The sequence below is a fragment of the Salminus brasiliensis genome, chromosome 21, assembly GCF_030463535.1.
Source record: "Salminus brasiliensis chromosome 21, fSalBra1.hap2, whole genome shotgun sequence".
Classification (NCBI taxonomy): Eukaryota; Metazoa; Chordata; class Actinopteri; order Characiformes; family Bryconidae; genus Salminus; species Salminus brasiliensis.
In genome coordinates this window covers 4,501,498-4,516,305 of record NC_132898.1, presented here as the reverse complement: position 1 = coordinate 4,516,305, position 14,808 = coordinate 4,501,498, and the positions used below count along the sequence as shown (strand labels likewise).

Here is a 14,808-nt window from a genome sequence, read left to right as displayed (position 1 = left end):
CCTTCTCCCCACAACACTCCAGTGCGACGCTGGCTGGCACTGGCATCTGCGAACTACCAGAACTTTCTGTAACTGGAAACCTGTCAAGGTAGGATTCCTGCCTCATGGCTAATGATTCTGGGTAGCCACCATGACCCTGACCAGAAAAAGCTTTCTGGGAAAGTATGTGAGCAACTGTGCTGGAATAGAATAAAAGGAATCTAAATGCCATGGGATGCCTAGTTTAAGGACCACTGGTTTGGGGGGGGTCCTTAGGTGACAAAAAGCACTGCAGCGCCATTCATTCCTTAGACCCGGAGTTCCTTATACGGGCATGCTGCTGACTCCATGGTCAGCCATGGCCAAGAAGATGGTCAATGGTCAGCCATTGCTCCAAAAGTGCCATGCAAAAGCTTTCAGTGTAAGAGCAACAACAAATCTCTGATGGCCTCAGATCTTTTGGCCATACCTCCGTTCATTCCTAACTCCGCCCCTGTGTTTGTTTAAATCATTAAATAATATGACAACAAGACCATCATGACTATCTCCTACCTTTCTTTTGGTGCTATCTAGAACCAGCTACAAAAGGGTTTTCCACCAATGAAAGAACCCTTAACCTAGACAAATAAACACTGAAGCATCCAAAGGGTTCTTCGAGCGGTCATGGGTATATGTCAAGTAGTATAATGTTCAAAGTACAAGCTCCTTCAGGTACTGAAACTCAGAGGTTGTTTAAGGAACCTTCAAGAAAAGGTCACGCTTGATACACAATACGAGACGGGTCTTTAATTTTAGCCGTAAGTTTTGTTAGCAGGATAGAATATGAACATATTTGTCATCACTGCTTACGTAAATATATCCCAGGCCCAGTGTTTTAGACATCACCGATACATGAAGCCAGAACAAGGATGCAGCCAATATGTTGAAGGAGCTCTCCTCTGCTATGATAATGAGCTGGTTTTACAACTGAAGCCCTGACCTCTGCTTCAACAGAGCAATAAATAAATAAATAAATACGAAAATACATTAGCAAATACATCATCCTTCAAGCCTGCATCAGCAACACCAGTCGCGTATCATCGACTACTGAACGAAGGTCTCATGCTTTTCTGCAGCTTCTGGTCACATGGTTCCAGCTGTGAAGACACTTCTATTATGTGTACGAAAGCAGGTTGATGTCGTAACAGCCGTCCACCTGAAAGCGAGAAGAACAACCATTGGCTAGTCGTTATAGGACAGCAGATTAAGGGTTGTAAATAACATTTCTCAGACTTTTGGTGCTATGCTGCTATCTAGAACCAGCTACAAAAGGTTTTCCACCAATGAAAGAACCCTTAAACTAGGCAAATGAACATTGACGCATACAAAGGGTTCTTTGAGCTTTCATGGGTATATGTAAAGCAGTATACTGTTGAAAGTATAACCTGTGGAGGATCTGAGAATCTTATGGTGCTTTAAAGAACCCTGTAAAGGTTCCTCAAAGCACTTTAAGAGCTTCCTCCACAGTTTCAGACTGAATTTCCCCACTGTGGGACTAATAAAGGATTATCCTATCTTATAGTATTGCAAAGAGGGTTCTTTGAAGAGTGGAACCCTTTTTGGTGCTATACAGAACCCTTTCCAACCAGGAAAGCCACAAATGTGCGTTATTATTTACATACAGACACCCATCTCTGAATCTCCCACAGAGGGGTTGAAACAGGGACTGCAACTTACGTCAAAGCGGCCGATGGAGGCTGAGGACTGGCTGGACTGCATGATCTCAGTGAGTGCCCACATCTGCTGAATACTGGACGACACCGCGTCTGGATCGGGCAGTCCCTGTCGAAGCCAAACGCATGTCTCATTTCTAGGACTTGCACAGTGGGTTAGGGTTAGATGGGGCTGTACAGCAAGGACATAGTTCTAGTAATGTGAGTTTTAATAAATATGATGATTTAACAATGTCCCGTCGCTGTTGCACAAAAACCTTGTATCTCTAAAGCTTCAATGGAAGTCAATGTAAAAAATATTTTGGGAACATTTCTATTGGTCCACTTATAACAAGATTTCAACACAATGTAAAGAACTGAACAAAATGAAAATCATGAAAAACGTGGCGCCCGAGTGGCTCGGTGATCTTGGCCCCAGGGGGTTGCGAGTTTGAATCCTGACCCATGCCGCTTTGCCATCAGCAGGCAGGGTCTGGGAGAGAGTGCAATTGGTCGTGCTTTCTCCGGGTGGGTAGATGGCGCTGTTTCCCCTCATCACTCTTAAAGAGAAGTGCTGTCACAATGGTTTTGATTTGGATTTGATTGCATTCAGCAACAAGACACTGTTAGTAAGGTCAGGATGTTGGATGATCTCCACCCCACCTTATCCCCTTAATTCCCCAACCCATCCCAGTAATAAGTACTGGATGGAGCACCACCATCCATAATTCCAGGGAACACAGTAGTTCCACTGCTCCACAGCACAATGTTGGGGGGCTTTATACCCCTCTAACCCACGCCTGGGCCCCTGTCCTCCTATTCTACTGGGAGTACTCCTCTACAGGGACTAGACAAACTGAACGCTACAGTATACCATCACTGTCACTCAAAAAACGTGTACCTCCAAAACGGCGACTTTACAGGAGAAGGAAAAAACTTCTCGACTTTCAATGGAAGTCAATGGGAAAATATTTAATTCTGAGTGAGTTTGGAGCATTTGTATTGGTCCGTTCATAATGAAAATTAGACATGACATAAAGACCAACTGCCAGATTCACATTATGTCAAAAAGTGAAAAATGGCAAAAATGGAGATATAAGGTTTTTGTGGCACATATAGTGACGATATAGTGCCTGAACTGGGACACAGGGAATGTGTCACCACCTCTGTGACTCGTTCTCAGCCACTCTGTTAGCATGCGAGTATGCAGGGCAGCAGCAGAGGGCACTGGAGCTTAACAATATCAATCACACTGTGTTGAAGCTCAGCGTGAACGGCCCACAGTGGCAGCTAGGCAAAGGCAAAGGACAGGCTCTAGTGCTGTGATCTGAATGTCAGTACCTTGTGTAAGGGAGGAAGTGGAGACTCTGCTCAGTTATGGAATACTTACGTTCAGATCCAGAGGCTCCTCTGCAGGTGTTATGGTAGATAACCAGGAAGGAACATCTCTCTCAGAGTCCTGAGGAAGGAATCAGACAAGTCAGATTGTTGACGGATCACAAAACGGGCCAATTCATGCATAATACACACTGCGAGACAAACACTACATGTCCAAATGTTTGTGGACATCCCTTCTAATGAATGCGCTCGGCTGCTCTACACGCCATCCGTTGCTGACATGGACGCACACAGCTTGTCTAGTGTAGAGAACCAGAGAAGCACTGATAGAAAAGGACCCACAGCAGCAGATAACCATGAACATACTGGCACCATGCTTAATGCCATGCCAAGCGAGGGTTTTGAGCCGCAGAGCAGTGGGACTGTGTTCTCTGGAATGATGGATGGTGCTCTATCCAGTACTTTGGAATGGGAAGAGTTGAGAAGTTGAGGATGATGATGTGGGATGGTGATTGTCCAAAAATCTAGTAGAAGGTCTTCTTCCCTGGACTGTAGAGACAGTGACTCCAACAAAAGCAGCATAAGCTCATTTTTAATACCCTTACATTTCAGAAGAAACAATGAGTGATTCGGTGTCCCAATACTTTTGTCCATTTAGTGTACGTTAGCCAAGTTGCTCCAGAGCTCCAAAACGAAAGAAGCAAGCAACTTCGAGACACTTCGAACACGTGACAGTGGCTTCCTTGCTCTGGACTTACTTCATGCATAAGAGGGTAGATCTTGACCTCCTCAACGCTGAAATTGAGCCAGACTGAAGAGGGCTGCCTCAGTATGAGCCGCACTGTAGTAACGCTGTCTGGTTGCGTCAGCATCTGTAACATAGCCAGAAAGACACCGAAATATAATAGCGGCCTTTGGTACGGAGTAGCAGAATCACTGTGATGGATTGGAGACTTCCAGAAATTCAGCTCTGTACATGGAAATACAGGAAAAAGTGGCAAATAAATAAAAAATCAGGGTCAAAGTGAGCTCCAAGTGCTGCGCACCATCCGAATCACTGCACTAAAGTAAGTAATAAAAGCCAAAGCAGTTTGATTTATTCACCACGGAATGTGATTTTTCACAGTACAGAGCAAAATCCAGCTGACGATGGTCCCGGACTTCCTGTTGGTGATTTGTCTAAGTTCTAAAAACACACTACACTGGGTTTAGGGACGACTGTCATTCTTGGGCTTATTTACTGCAAGCCTCAAACAAAGACCTGTGTGGCTTTAACACTTTGGCCTCTTTGCTGATCTGAAAAAGGACCCATCCGTGCCTCAAAAATCGGTGTGATTCAATCCGAACTGGGTTTTGTAATCTGTTACATCCAAAAAAATTTTTATGATAAACAGTTTTAGATATTAATTTTTTTTGCTGTTGGAATGAATAAATAAATATTAAAAATTAATAAACATTTAATATTTAGTGCCAGATTCTGAAATGTGAGAAACTATGAGTACAACAATGTTATTTTGTTTTAATAAAAGAAAAATCTAAACAATTGGTCAAAAAAAAAAAAATAATAATTAGGGGTGTACCCAGGGGTGTCTGATTATGCCAAAAATTATAATACTGATTATTTTGGGCAAAAATGAGATAACAATTATGTAACTTTATTGTAAAAAAAAATAAAATAAAATCTATTTTAAAAATTTAACTTCACTTGTTAACTAACAACAATCATGAAGTTCAGGTTCTTGAACTTTATGATCATAACATGTATGTATCTGCTACATAAGTATATATATAATACTACTACTACTACTAATAATAATAATAATAATTATTATTATTATTATTATTATTATTATAATAACAATAACTAACAAAACTAACAAACTAACTGAGTTAGTAAAAGTTCATATAAAAGGGGCCCAAACTATTGACAACATGTCCACACACATTCATGACTGGTATATGTCAGTAATGATATATTATATATAATAATAATAATTATTCTTATTATTATATAATTACTGATATATACCAGTCATGAAAGTGTATGGACATGTTGTTGTCAATAGTTTGGGCTCCTTTTTTATGATCTTGATGATTTTTGTTAGTTAACAAGCAACACAGACTAATAATAATCCTATAATTTCTATACTTGTCTACTTGTCTAACTGGCTAACTGTCTCTCTCTACTACACATAGAGGTTGTAAATGCAGGTTACGCAGCGCTACACAGTTGTAGAGACAGGTCTCATGCAGCTCCACCAAGGTCCATTAGCACAGTAGCAGCAATCCGGCCTGGACTGGCACTGTCAACGAGCCCATTCTCCCCGTTACAGCCAGCGGAGCAGCGACACCATTCTGAAGCTGCAGTTTCATGGTAAAACTTGCTACACAATGTTGCCTTGAAGGATCACGTTAACATGACACCCCGCCCACCCCTGACAGATGCTGACCAAGTATAAACAATTATGCCTCTGGTTTGAGAAGGATATCAGCTGAAAGTAAATGAAGAAAGACCACGCGCACACACACACACACGCAGTGTGCAGTGTCACCGCAGGCTAATTTTCACAGGCCTCGTCGTGCATCGTAAATGAGAATTTACAGCGATTGTAATGTATAAGCCATAAGAATAAGCGTTTGATGCTAAAGATCAAAGACGACTGGGTGCGAATCACAGGGATGAGGAGGCTCCAGTCCCAGCTGGGTTTCGGCATCAGTGTAACATTTGATGAGTCAAACAGCTGCACGCAGCAAATCATCTCTCCTTATTCGACCACTTAACACAGAGATAATCTGGGGACATTGAAATATTAGCATAGCATTAGGCAGCCTTTGAAACCGAACAAAACAGCATCAGGGGAGGCTGATCTCGCCAAATTAAGGGGATAATTACAAAAAAAAAAAAAAAAACTTCTGAGATCAAAGTCTGAGCAAATGGGGTCCCTAGAGATGTAAATGAACGACCAAAAAAAGAAAAAATAATAATAAAAAAAGAAAAAGAAAATCTTTGAACATTGTAGCGCTGCCATGGTTTTACAAGTTCTGCAGTTTCTGAGCTTCTTGATTTGATGCCTTTACTCCACCTGTAACGTCCTGAAAGTGATTCTGAGGAACTTTTTCATTGAACAAACAAGTGACAAGTCATTACAGGTGTCTTAGAATGTCAAAATGTTTTCATTAGCATAGAATCAGGAGAGAGATCGGTACACGGAAATGACAAACCGGGAATCTCAAACACAGCTGTTCCTAAAAATTGCTAAATTCTAGGAATTTTCAAAGTTCCAGCAAAATTCATAATGGGAATTAATGGGAATTAACGGGAATTCATGGGAATAAATGGGAATATTTGAAGCTAAAAGTGAGAAACCTACAAATAGTTGTTAAAAATATATACACTGAAGCATAATCTTGGCTAAAATAATTAGATATGATACCAAAACAGTTGAATACCAAAGTTGCTCCTCATTCCCAGACACATTACACACTGCTGCACTGTTCATTCCTCCATCACATGTCCTGCACATGTCCAGATGATTTCTAAAAACCGGACGCTCAACTCACCACTACTGAAGCACACATTTGGAGCGAAGCACTTCCTAAAGTTTTGATGAGGTTCATATTTGTACAATTATAGCATTGACAGATTTAAGCAGCTATTAAATCAAGGTGGAATCTCACAGTTGCTCACTACCTGCTGAACCAGAGAAGCTTCAAGGCCTGGAGTTGCGTTCGTTTGATTGTTCAGTGAAAGAATTAAGCATTTCAAAGTTCTGCTGGAAACTTTATGGGTCAGAGTTATTATTTGTATTGTCTCGCCTTCATGTCTGCTGTTGACAAAGGAAAAAACGGTAAATTGATGATATATGTGTATGATATAGTTCCTATAAATTATCCAATATTTCCTATTAATTCCAATAAATTCCCAATAAGTTCTCCAAATCTCCATGGAAAGTTTACATTTTGGAATATTTCCTCAATTTTTAAAGTGTTCCCTTAATTTTATAAACCTTTCCTATATTCAAGAATCTGTTCCTTCAATTTCATTATTTTTCCTTCAATTTAATAATTTATTTCTTTAATTTAATAAACTTTTCCTATATTCAAGAATCTGTTCCTTCAATTTCTTTAATTGTCCTTCAATTTAATAATTTTTTTTCTTTAATTTAATAAACTTTTCCTATATTCAAGAATCTGTTCCTTCAATTTAATTAATTTTCCTTCAATTTAATATTTTTTTTCTTTAATTTAATAAACTTTTCCTATATTTAGGAATATGTTCCTTCAATTTCATTAATTTTCCTTCAATTTAAAATTTCTTTCTTTAATTTAATAAACTTTTCTTATATTTAGGAATCTGTTCCTTCAATTTCATTAATTTTCCTTCAATTTAATATATTGTTTCCTTAATTTAATAAACTTTTCCTATGTTTAATAAACTGTTCTTTCAATTTAATAAACTGTTCCCTTAATTTAAAAAAAATCTCTTATTTAATATGTTGTTCCCTTAATGGAATAAGTTCCCGAGCTTAAGCTCCCATTGAAATTGATCGGACATTTTCCACCCCTTTGCAACCCTAACTGTTCCTCCTTCAGAAGAACATCCAGCAGAACCTAAACAGAGCTGGAAAACAGGCCGATTCCAAAACCCCCAAACTGTTACATCACAGTCCTGTATATCCCTGCTGTCCAATGAAAAACATGTATCTCCATTTTTGTTCTGTTTTCTATTTTCTCCAGAGTTTGAACCCTGTAGCTACTTCTGTACACTATGTGCGTAATTCTGGATGAATGGACCAATAGAAATGCTCCAAATTGCTTGGAATAAACTCTTATTTTACATTGACTTCCATTCAAACTACTGCTTTCATTACTGTTGATGGGAGGGGCGGCCATGCGGCCAAGTAGGAAATCCGACCTGTGGGGGCGTTCCAGCTGAACGGCGCATTATTTACAGTGTTTAACCTATGCTATAAAATGTGGTGTCTGTGAGCCATCACTGAAGCCGTGAAGCAGCCAATCAGAGCAGAGATCACTGCTGTTGTTTTTTTTGGTCCTCAGTAAAAGGACAGGTAGAGCATCTTCTCAGGCAACATAACAGGGTGGTAAAATGCTGGTTGAGTGACATTTGAACATTTTCAGCCTCGACTAAAGACACATCACAAGCTATTATTGCTACCAAAGAGTTCCTTTGCACCTCGCTCATTCTCTCTCTCACACACACACACACACACACACACACACACACACTCTCTCTCTCTCTCTCTCTCTCTCTCTCTCTGAAGTGGATTAGCCTGACCTGCTGTCTGTAGATGGAGAAGTAGTCCTGTGATCCTTCTTCGGTGTGTGGGTTGGCCATCAGACAGTGATTTCTCAGACAGGTGACCCACTTAGCCGGACCATCCTCACTCCCCACCTCCTTCTTCAGCACACGCACCGTCAAATAGGCCGTGTAGTAATTCTTCAACGAAATCTCCTGGATCTAGAAGAGCAGTGAGAAAAGGAGCGGTGGGTTAAACTTAGTACAGACGCTTAGTTTAGACCTTTACCACCCAGCCTTCAGGCACACATTCGCTCATATACATATTTATTATACTTATTGTCTTCATACTTTGATTGTCGGTGCACCTGCTCATGTTTTGTTTATTGTCCCAACACTATTATATCATGTCCTACCTATTCTGCACTGGAGATTTAGCTTAGGCTTGGTTATACTGCACAACCCTGTATTAGTATAATGGCAATAAAGTTGAATTACACTGAATTTAATTGAACTGAATTATTAAAACCTAATTCAGTCTCAAAGAATGTCGCTTCAACTTAATTATTATTTCAATAATCAGATAATTGAAGCATTTCTGGTTTAATGAAGCTGTGGAAACCTTACCTAAAGCTTACCTCTCAGAAGGACTGCATGCATCATAGGAAGCTCACAGGTTCTTTTAAGTATGGAAGTCAACTTGTAGATTTCTCTCCATTATATATATATATACAAAACTGATATGGAATACCAAACATTTTCAGCTATTTTAAATATTATAATTATTTTCTAGCTAATAAATTATGATTTGTGTTAAGAAAAAATAAAGAATTATAAAGTTTTAGAGTTTTAAAGTTTAGAGAGTTAGTTATGAGATTTAATTCATAAATAAAATGTGTCATTTCAAGTCTGAGTCTCTGACGATCAAGTCAAAGAGAAGTCTTTTTTGCTTTGTCGAGTCAGGTTGCAAGTCATCAGAAATTTTTCATAAATGAAAAAAGAGAAATAATTTATATATATATATATATATATATATATATATATATATATATATATATTATAGAGCATATAAGTGCTCTAAGCTCAACTGTAGCAACGCTGTGTTTACATCGCTAAAGAAAACCGCTAATACATCACAAGGCCCTGTAAAGAAAGTGAGCTATGGAAGGAATGTGAGGCCAAACCTGGTAAGATTATGTATTTGCGTAAAAAAAGGTAAATACATTAACACACTCGGTTAATCTGCAAACTTTTAACGTGTTAACTTTTTTTTTTTTTTTTTTTTTAAGTACACAAATCCGTACACGCTCTCTCTCTTTACAGAGCTTAGTGATGAATTAGCGTTTTTCTTTAGCAATGTAAACACTGTGTCACTAAATGTTGAGCTCAGAGCACTTATATGGTCTATAATATATATAATAATTTTTCACATTTAATTTTTTGATGATTTGCAACTCGACTCGACAAAATCAAACAAGACCTGCGACTCCACTTTGACTTTACATCCAGTGACTTGGACTTGGAAATGACTCCAACGACTCCAACAACTCCACAAACCCATTCTTTAACATAACAATTTTTTTCCAAGTGATAAATAATACTGAGAACATAACAGAGTATTCTGTATAGCTTGAATATGAGCAGATGTCCCAATACTTTTGTCCATATAGTGTATGTGAAACTTCTTCCAAAGAATAAATGATATGAGGCATAAGAAGAACAAAAGCTCCATCCTCCACTCGAACATCACGTTTTACTGAGATGCCCATCCTTACGTTTTTAATCCGGATGTTATCATGACACACACTTGGTCGCCTGACGAGTGTTAAAACCTAAAAACTAATGAGAAAAAAGCAATTTCATATTCTACTGAACGGTGATCTGTCACAATTACAGCTGTACAGAGAGGCCATGTTTCAAAAGAACAGCAATTACGCTGCCACTTGGATTAATCAACTCCTACGTGACTTCAGGTCACTGTGGCTAAACTGTGCTACTCGAGGGGGACGGTAGTTCTTCAGGACCACTGATCTAGAGCCTTACCTCAGGGACCAAAGGTCACAATATATAAACCTCACCTTTCTCACTACAGAACACTTACGTTGACTGGCTCCCCGAACACAACATCGGTTATGTAGACACCAGGCCGGAAGGAATTGGACACTACGTCCCCAATCTGGAGGGCCACCGGGGACTTCACAGTACAGTTCACTGGACTTCCAGTCATGGTGTGGACCTGAAACGGAGCAGAAACAGCTTCATGTTGAACAAGCTTACAATCGGGTTTGCCAACATAGACCTTAGGGAGCTCCAGACTCCACATTTCTGCTCTCTCTAAGACCCCATCAAGAAACTCAGTGTTCCTGACTGCCTGGGTCAGGAAACTCGGATTCATGGCGGTTTAGCGGATCCCAGGCGGATCCGAGCAGGACTCATTCCTTTATTTTGGGTTTAGTTTCATGCTGCTCTGGTGGTCAGCTCCTGGACTGCTCGTATGTTATTCAATCTCATTCAGCAGCTTTAGCTTTTTATTTTAGACCAAAAGGAGCCAAGAAGAGCAGAATATGGTGTAATTAACGTTGTTTCTGTAACAGATGTTAAGGGTCAGTTCTATAGTAAATTCAGTACCGAGGTTTAGGATGTGATTTAACACTTAGTCAGGTTGGGTTTATTGGTGCTGGTATTGGTACAAATCCAGCAACATTATTTTATCAATATTTTTTCTATGTCGATGTAAAGATTTCATTACAAGTGTTTTTCAGCATTTCTATAAAGCCTGTAATGTGTCGAGGTAGAAAAAAAATATTTAGACTTTTATAAAAAAAATGTAAGTATATATTTTTTTATAAATAATATTTAGAAATTAATAAACTGTTCCTTCAATTTAATCATACGTTCCCTCAATATAATATACAAATTAATTACATTAAGGGAACAATTTATTACATTTAGGGAGCAGTTTGTTAAATTGAGAGAACAGCTTATTAAATTGAGGGAGCAATATATTAAATAAGGTTTTTTTTGTTAATCAAGGGAACAGTTTATTAAATTAAAGGAACAGTTTATTAAACATAGGAAAAGTTTATGAAATGAAGGGAACATAATATTACACTAAAGGAAAATGTATTATATGGAGGGAACAATATTAAATTGAATGAACAGATTCTTAAATATAGGAAAAGTTTATTAAATTAAGGGAACAATTTATTACATTTAGGGAACAGTTTGTTAAATTGAGAGAACAGCTTATTAAATTGAGGGGAAATATATATTAAATTGAAGGAACATGTATTAAACATAGGAAAAGTTTATTAAATTAAGGGAACAATATATTAAATAAGGGGTTTTTTGTTAATTAAAGGAACAGTTTATTAAACATAGGAAAAGTTTATGAAATTAAGGGAACATAATATTACACTAAAGGAAAATGTATTATATGGAGGGAACAATATTAAACTGAATGAACAGATTCTTAAATATAGGAAAAGTTTATTAAATTAAGGGAACAGTTTATTAAATTCAGAGAATAATATATTCCATTGAAGAAACAAATTATTATGGGAACAATTTATTAAATTAAGGGAACAATATACACAAAATATATTTCTTATTAAATTGAGCATATTGTCCATATATATATATATATATATATATATATATATATATATATATATATGACATTGTAAATATATACGATTTATTACATTGAGGGAATTATTTTAAGGCTTTAAGGGGGGACGTTTTAAGGCCTTATATTATTTTAAAATACAAATTAATTATTATTTTACATACACATTTTTAACATGATGTAAAGAACAACTGTCTGACTTAACTGATGTCAAAAAGTGAAAAAGTAAAAATAGAGAAACGAGGTTTTTGCAGGAGAGGTTGATGAATGTATTAATTTGGGCTCTGGGTCTGCTGCAGCAGAGGGACTGACCCACAGGAGGAGGTTTACCCTTCAGCTGGTTGAAATCAGAGCAGTGAACAGATCAGAACGCAGGCAGGTAGAGAGAGAGCCTCTGTTAGGGAAAGGTGCCGGGTCAGGTGCCGGGTCAGGTGCCGGGTTCGCTCCCGGCCAGGCAGGGCTCGCGACCTCAGCTTTCACCGCAATGCAGGAGGAGGCTAGCGGAGCAGCTAGCGCGAGCGAACTCACCCGCTGTGCTGGACCCTCCGCAGCGACCAAACACGGGGGAAATATTATTTATATATTTTTTTAAACCAACAAACGTTTTAAAACAACAACGACATCCAGCACATTTCCTTATTATCGACACAAATAAAAAAAGCTAGCTACACTCAGAGCATCCATCATTTACAGCCTTACAGCCTCATGTTTGTTCCGGTCTCCGCAGCCATGGCGACGCGGTTTCTTAAAGGGCCAGCGTCCTGTGAAGCCTATAGCCAGAACATTAAGACCACTGGCCTGATACTGATTAGGCCTCACCAGGCCACTAAAACAGCGCTGACCCTTTGAAGAATGGATGAAGACTCCACTAAACCTGAATCTGAAGGTCTTCTGTGGTCTTCTACCAAAGATCCTGCTGGTAGCTACGAGACCTGCCGGATATTTTGGAGACGTTCGGACCCAGTCAATGTTCTGACCCACAGTTTGACCCTAGTCGTAGTCAGTTGACCATTTTTCTCCAAGTGTTTACTTGCTTACTGCCTGTTATACCCAGCCCTTGGCAGGGGCCATTGGAACCAGATAATCAGTGTTATTCATTCTACATATCAGCCGGGGGTTTTAATGTTGTGGCCGGTTGGTTTAGGTACTTGAGGTCTCAACTACAAATACTTCATTATTTTATTTGGTTTAGTTATTTAGTTATTTTTTATTGGACATTTTACATCTACTCCTCACACTTTCACCCAATTATCTGCACTTTTTACTCCTTAAATTAAAATTTAAATAGCCTTGTAAATAGCTTGTTTTCATTACAGCTCATCATCGTTTGACTTTTTTCACCATTACAAAACTTCTAGACAACGACTCCTCATATTTTCCTCCATGAAGCTCATGTTGATGCTCAGTAGAGCACAGAGACGCTCCTTTAATAGAGCTGATATTACTGAAATGCTTCATTTTCAATGGGCAGATCTGCAGCTGAAACAGGAGCCCAGTGCAGCCCAACATTTTTAACATCAACATTTTAATAGAACATTCTCCTCATTATGACTTTTAGAGAAATGGGTTTTTGGGGAGGAGGTGGTGGTGATGCACTATAGACCCCTGTGGTGCGGCCTAAGCTTTCGGCCTTTGTTTTCCTTCCGTTACTTTTACTTTTCTACTTGAAGTCGTTCTGAAACCAGTACTTTTACACTTTTACTGGAGTAAAAAGCTTAAGTTGATACTTCAGCTTCTATAGAAGTCTTTTAAACCCTAGTATCTCCACTCACTTCTACCTGGGGAATGAACGTGAATCCTGTTGACCCCTTTGTTGTTCATGTTCAAGGAAGTTTAAAGAAACAGTCAGCTGTAAACTGAGCTACAGTGGACCCATGCAAGACCTGGGAATGAGATTTTCCAGTTAATGCTTAGGAAAAGCCAACGTCTGAATGAAGGAACCCATGATTTTTGTGGCCTAAAGGGATTTTAAGCCCCCCAGGATTGAGCTGTGGAGCAGTGGAGCTGCATTCTAGGGAATACTGGTTGGTGGTGCTTTTTGGGATGAGTTGGGGGGAGCTGGGGACGAGGTGGGGTGGTGATCATCCAACATCCTGACTATGCTAACACTCTTGTTGATGAATGCCTAGCTCTCTCCAGGGTGGGTAGATAGCGCTCTCTCCCCACATCGCTCCAGTGCAGAGCTGGCTGTCACTGGCGTCTGATGGCCGACGAGTCTTCTATGGGTATACTTATACGACGCTTCCCTCCAGGCCCTCCAGGGGGATCTGGACGAGCACCCTCACCCTCACCACTGCTGGTCTTAGGTCCCTTATAAACCAGCAGGTCTCAGTTTATTCCAGGTGCCCCCTCATCACTGCACCTCCTGCACCTATTCCACTTGTGGCCAGCAGAGGACACACAGGGTCATAACAAGGACATTTTACTAAATAATGTTGAAAAAACGTGTTTACGTAGCTTTTTGATGAGATTGGTGACAGTCCAAGTCCAGTGTTTGTTAGCAACATTAGCCTAGCATCTCAAAAAAATCAATAAATAGTTTGCATCAACATATAAATCGTGTTATTTGATTTTTCACAGCAAATCTTTTTCAAACATATATGCAAATATGATTTTTGGTATAGACATGATACACAAGCTTGTGTTTTGCTGTATTTGCTGAAGGTTTTATAAAGGTAGAAACATCCTCAACCGTTTTACCTCAACAGTGACCTCGCATGCGGCCTTCCTGACGCAAAAGCAACCTTCGGACTAATGCCTTGCATACCAACGTGTTGTATGCAGTGGACGTGGACGAGCATTTTCAGTGGGTATGTAGCCACAGGCCGCAGGTAGAGGGCAGGAATGCTCCACGGTTGGCCAGCGTTGCCGCTGTACAGGAGAACCTAAAGGCACACACTGCTCTGCCAGCATAC

The 14,808-nt window shown here is 39.3% G+C and overlaps 1 protein-coding gene across 3 annotated transcripts; it reads right to left on the bottom strand.

Moving 5' to 3' along the window:
• Window positions 1–745: 745 nt before the first annotated feature.
• nicn1 (nicolin 1) lies at window positions 746–12,610 on the bottom strand. 3 transcript variants are annotated; one of them, XM_072666064.1, is made up of 7 exons: window positions 12,099–12,610; window positions 10,367–10,501; window positions 8,305–8,487; window positions 3,767–3,880; window positions 3,061–3,129; window positions 1,696–1,800; window positions 746–1,174 (listed from the first exon to the last, which is right to left on the bottom strand). In XM_072666064.1, exons 2-7 carry the CDS (start codon window positions 10,490–10,492, stop codon window positions 1,133–1,135), a joined length of 639 nt encoding a protein of 212 aa, XP_072522165.1. In that variant the 5' UTR covers window positions 10,493–10,501; window positions 12,099–12,610; the 3' UTR covers window positions 746–1,132. The 3 variants fall into 3 exon arrangements, with proteins under 3 accessions (XP_072522165.1, XP_072522167.1, XP_072522166.1); XM_072666066.1 differs by having other exon boundaries at window positions 12,224–12,610; XM_072666065.1 differs by having other exon boundaries at window positions 12,422–12,610.
• Between the last annotated feature and the right edge of the window lie 2,198 nt (window positions 12,611–14,808).

Excerpts from the sequence above, each read along its gene's own strand:
- nicn1 (XM_072666064.1), bottom strand. The coding sequence starts at position 10,492 with ATGACTGGAAGTCCAGTGAACTGTACTGTGAAGTCCCCGGTGGCCCTC. Across the intron at positions 3,881-8,304 it reads TCTCCATCTACAGACAGCAG|ATGCTGACGCAACCAGACAG; the intron begins GTCAGGCTAATC and ends GCTATGTTACAG. Across the intron at positions 1,175-1,695 it reads CCTCCATCGGCCGCTTTGAC|GTGGACGGCTGTTACGACAT; the intron begins GTAAGTTGCAGT and ends TCTCGCTTTCAG.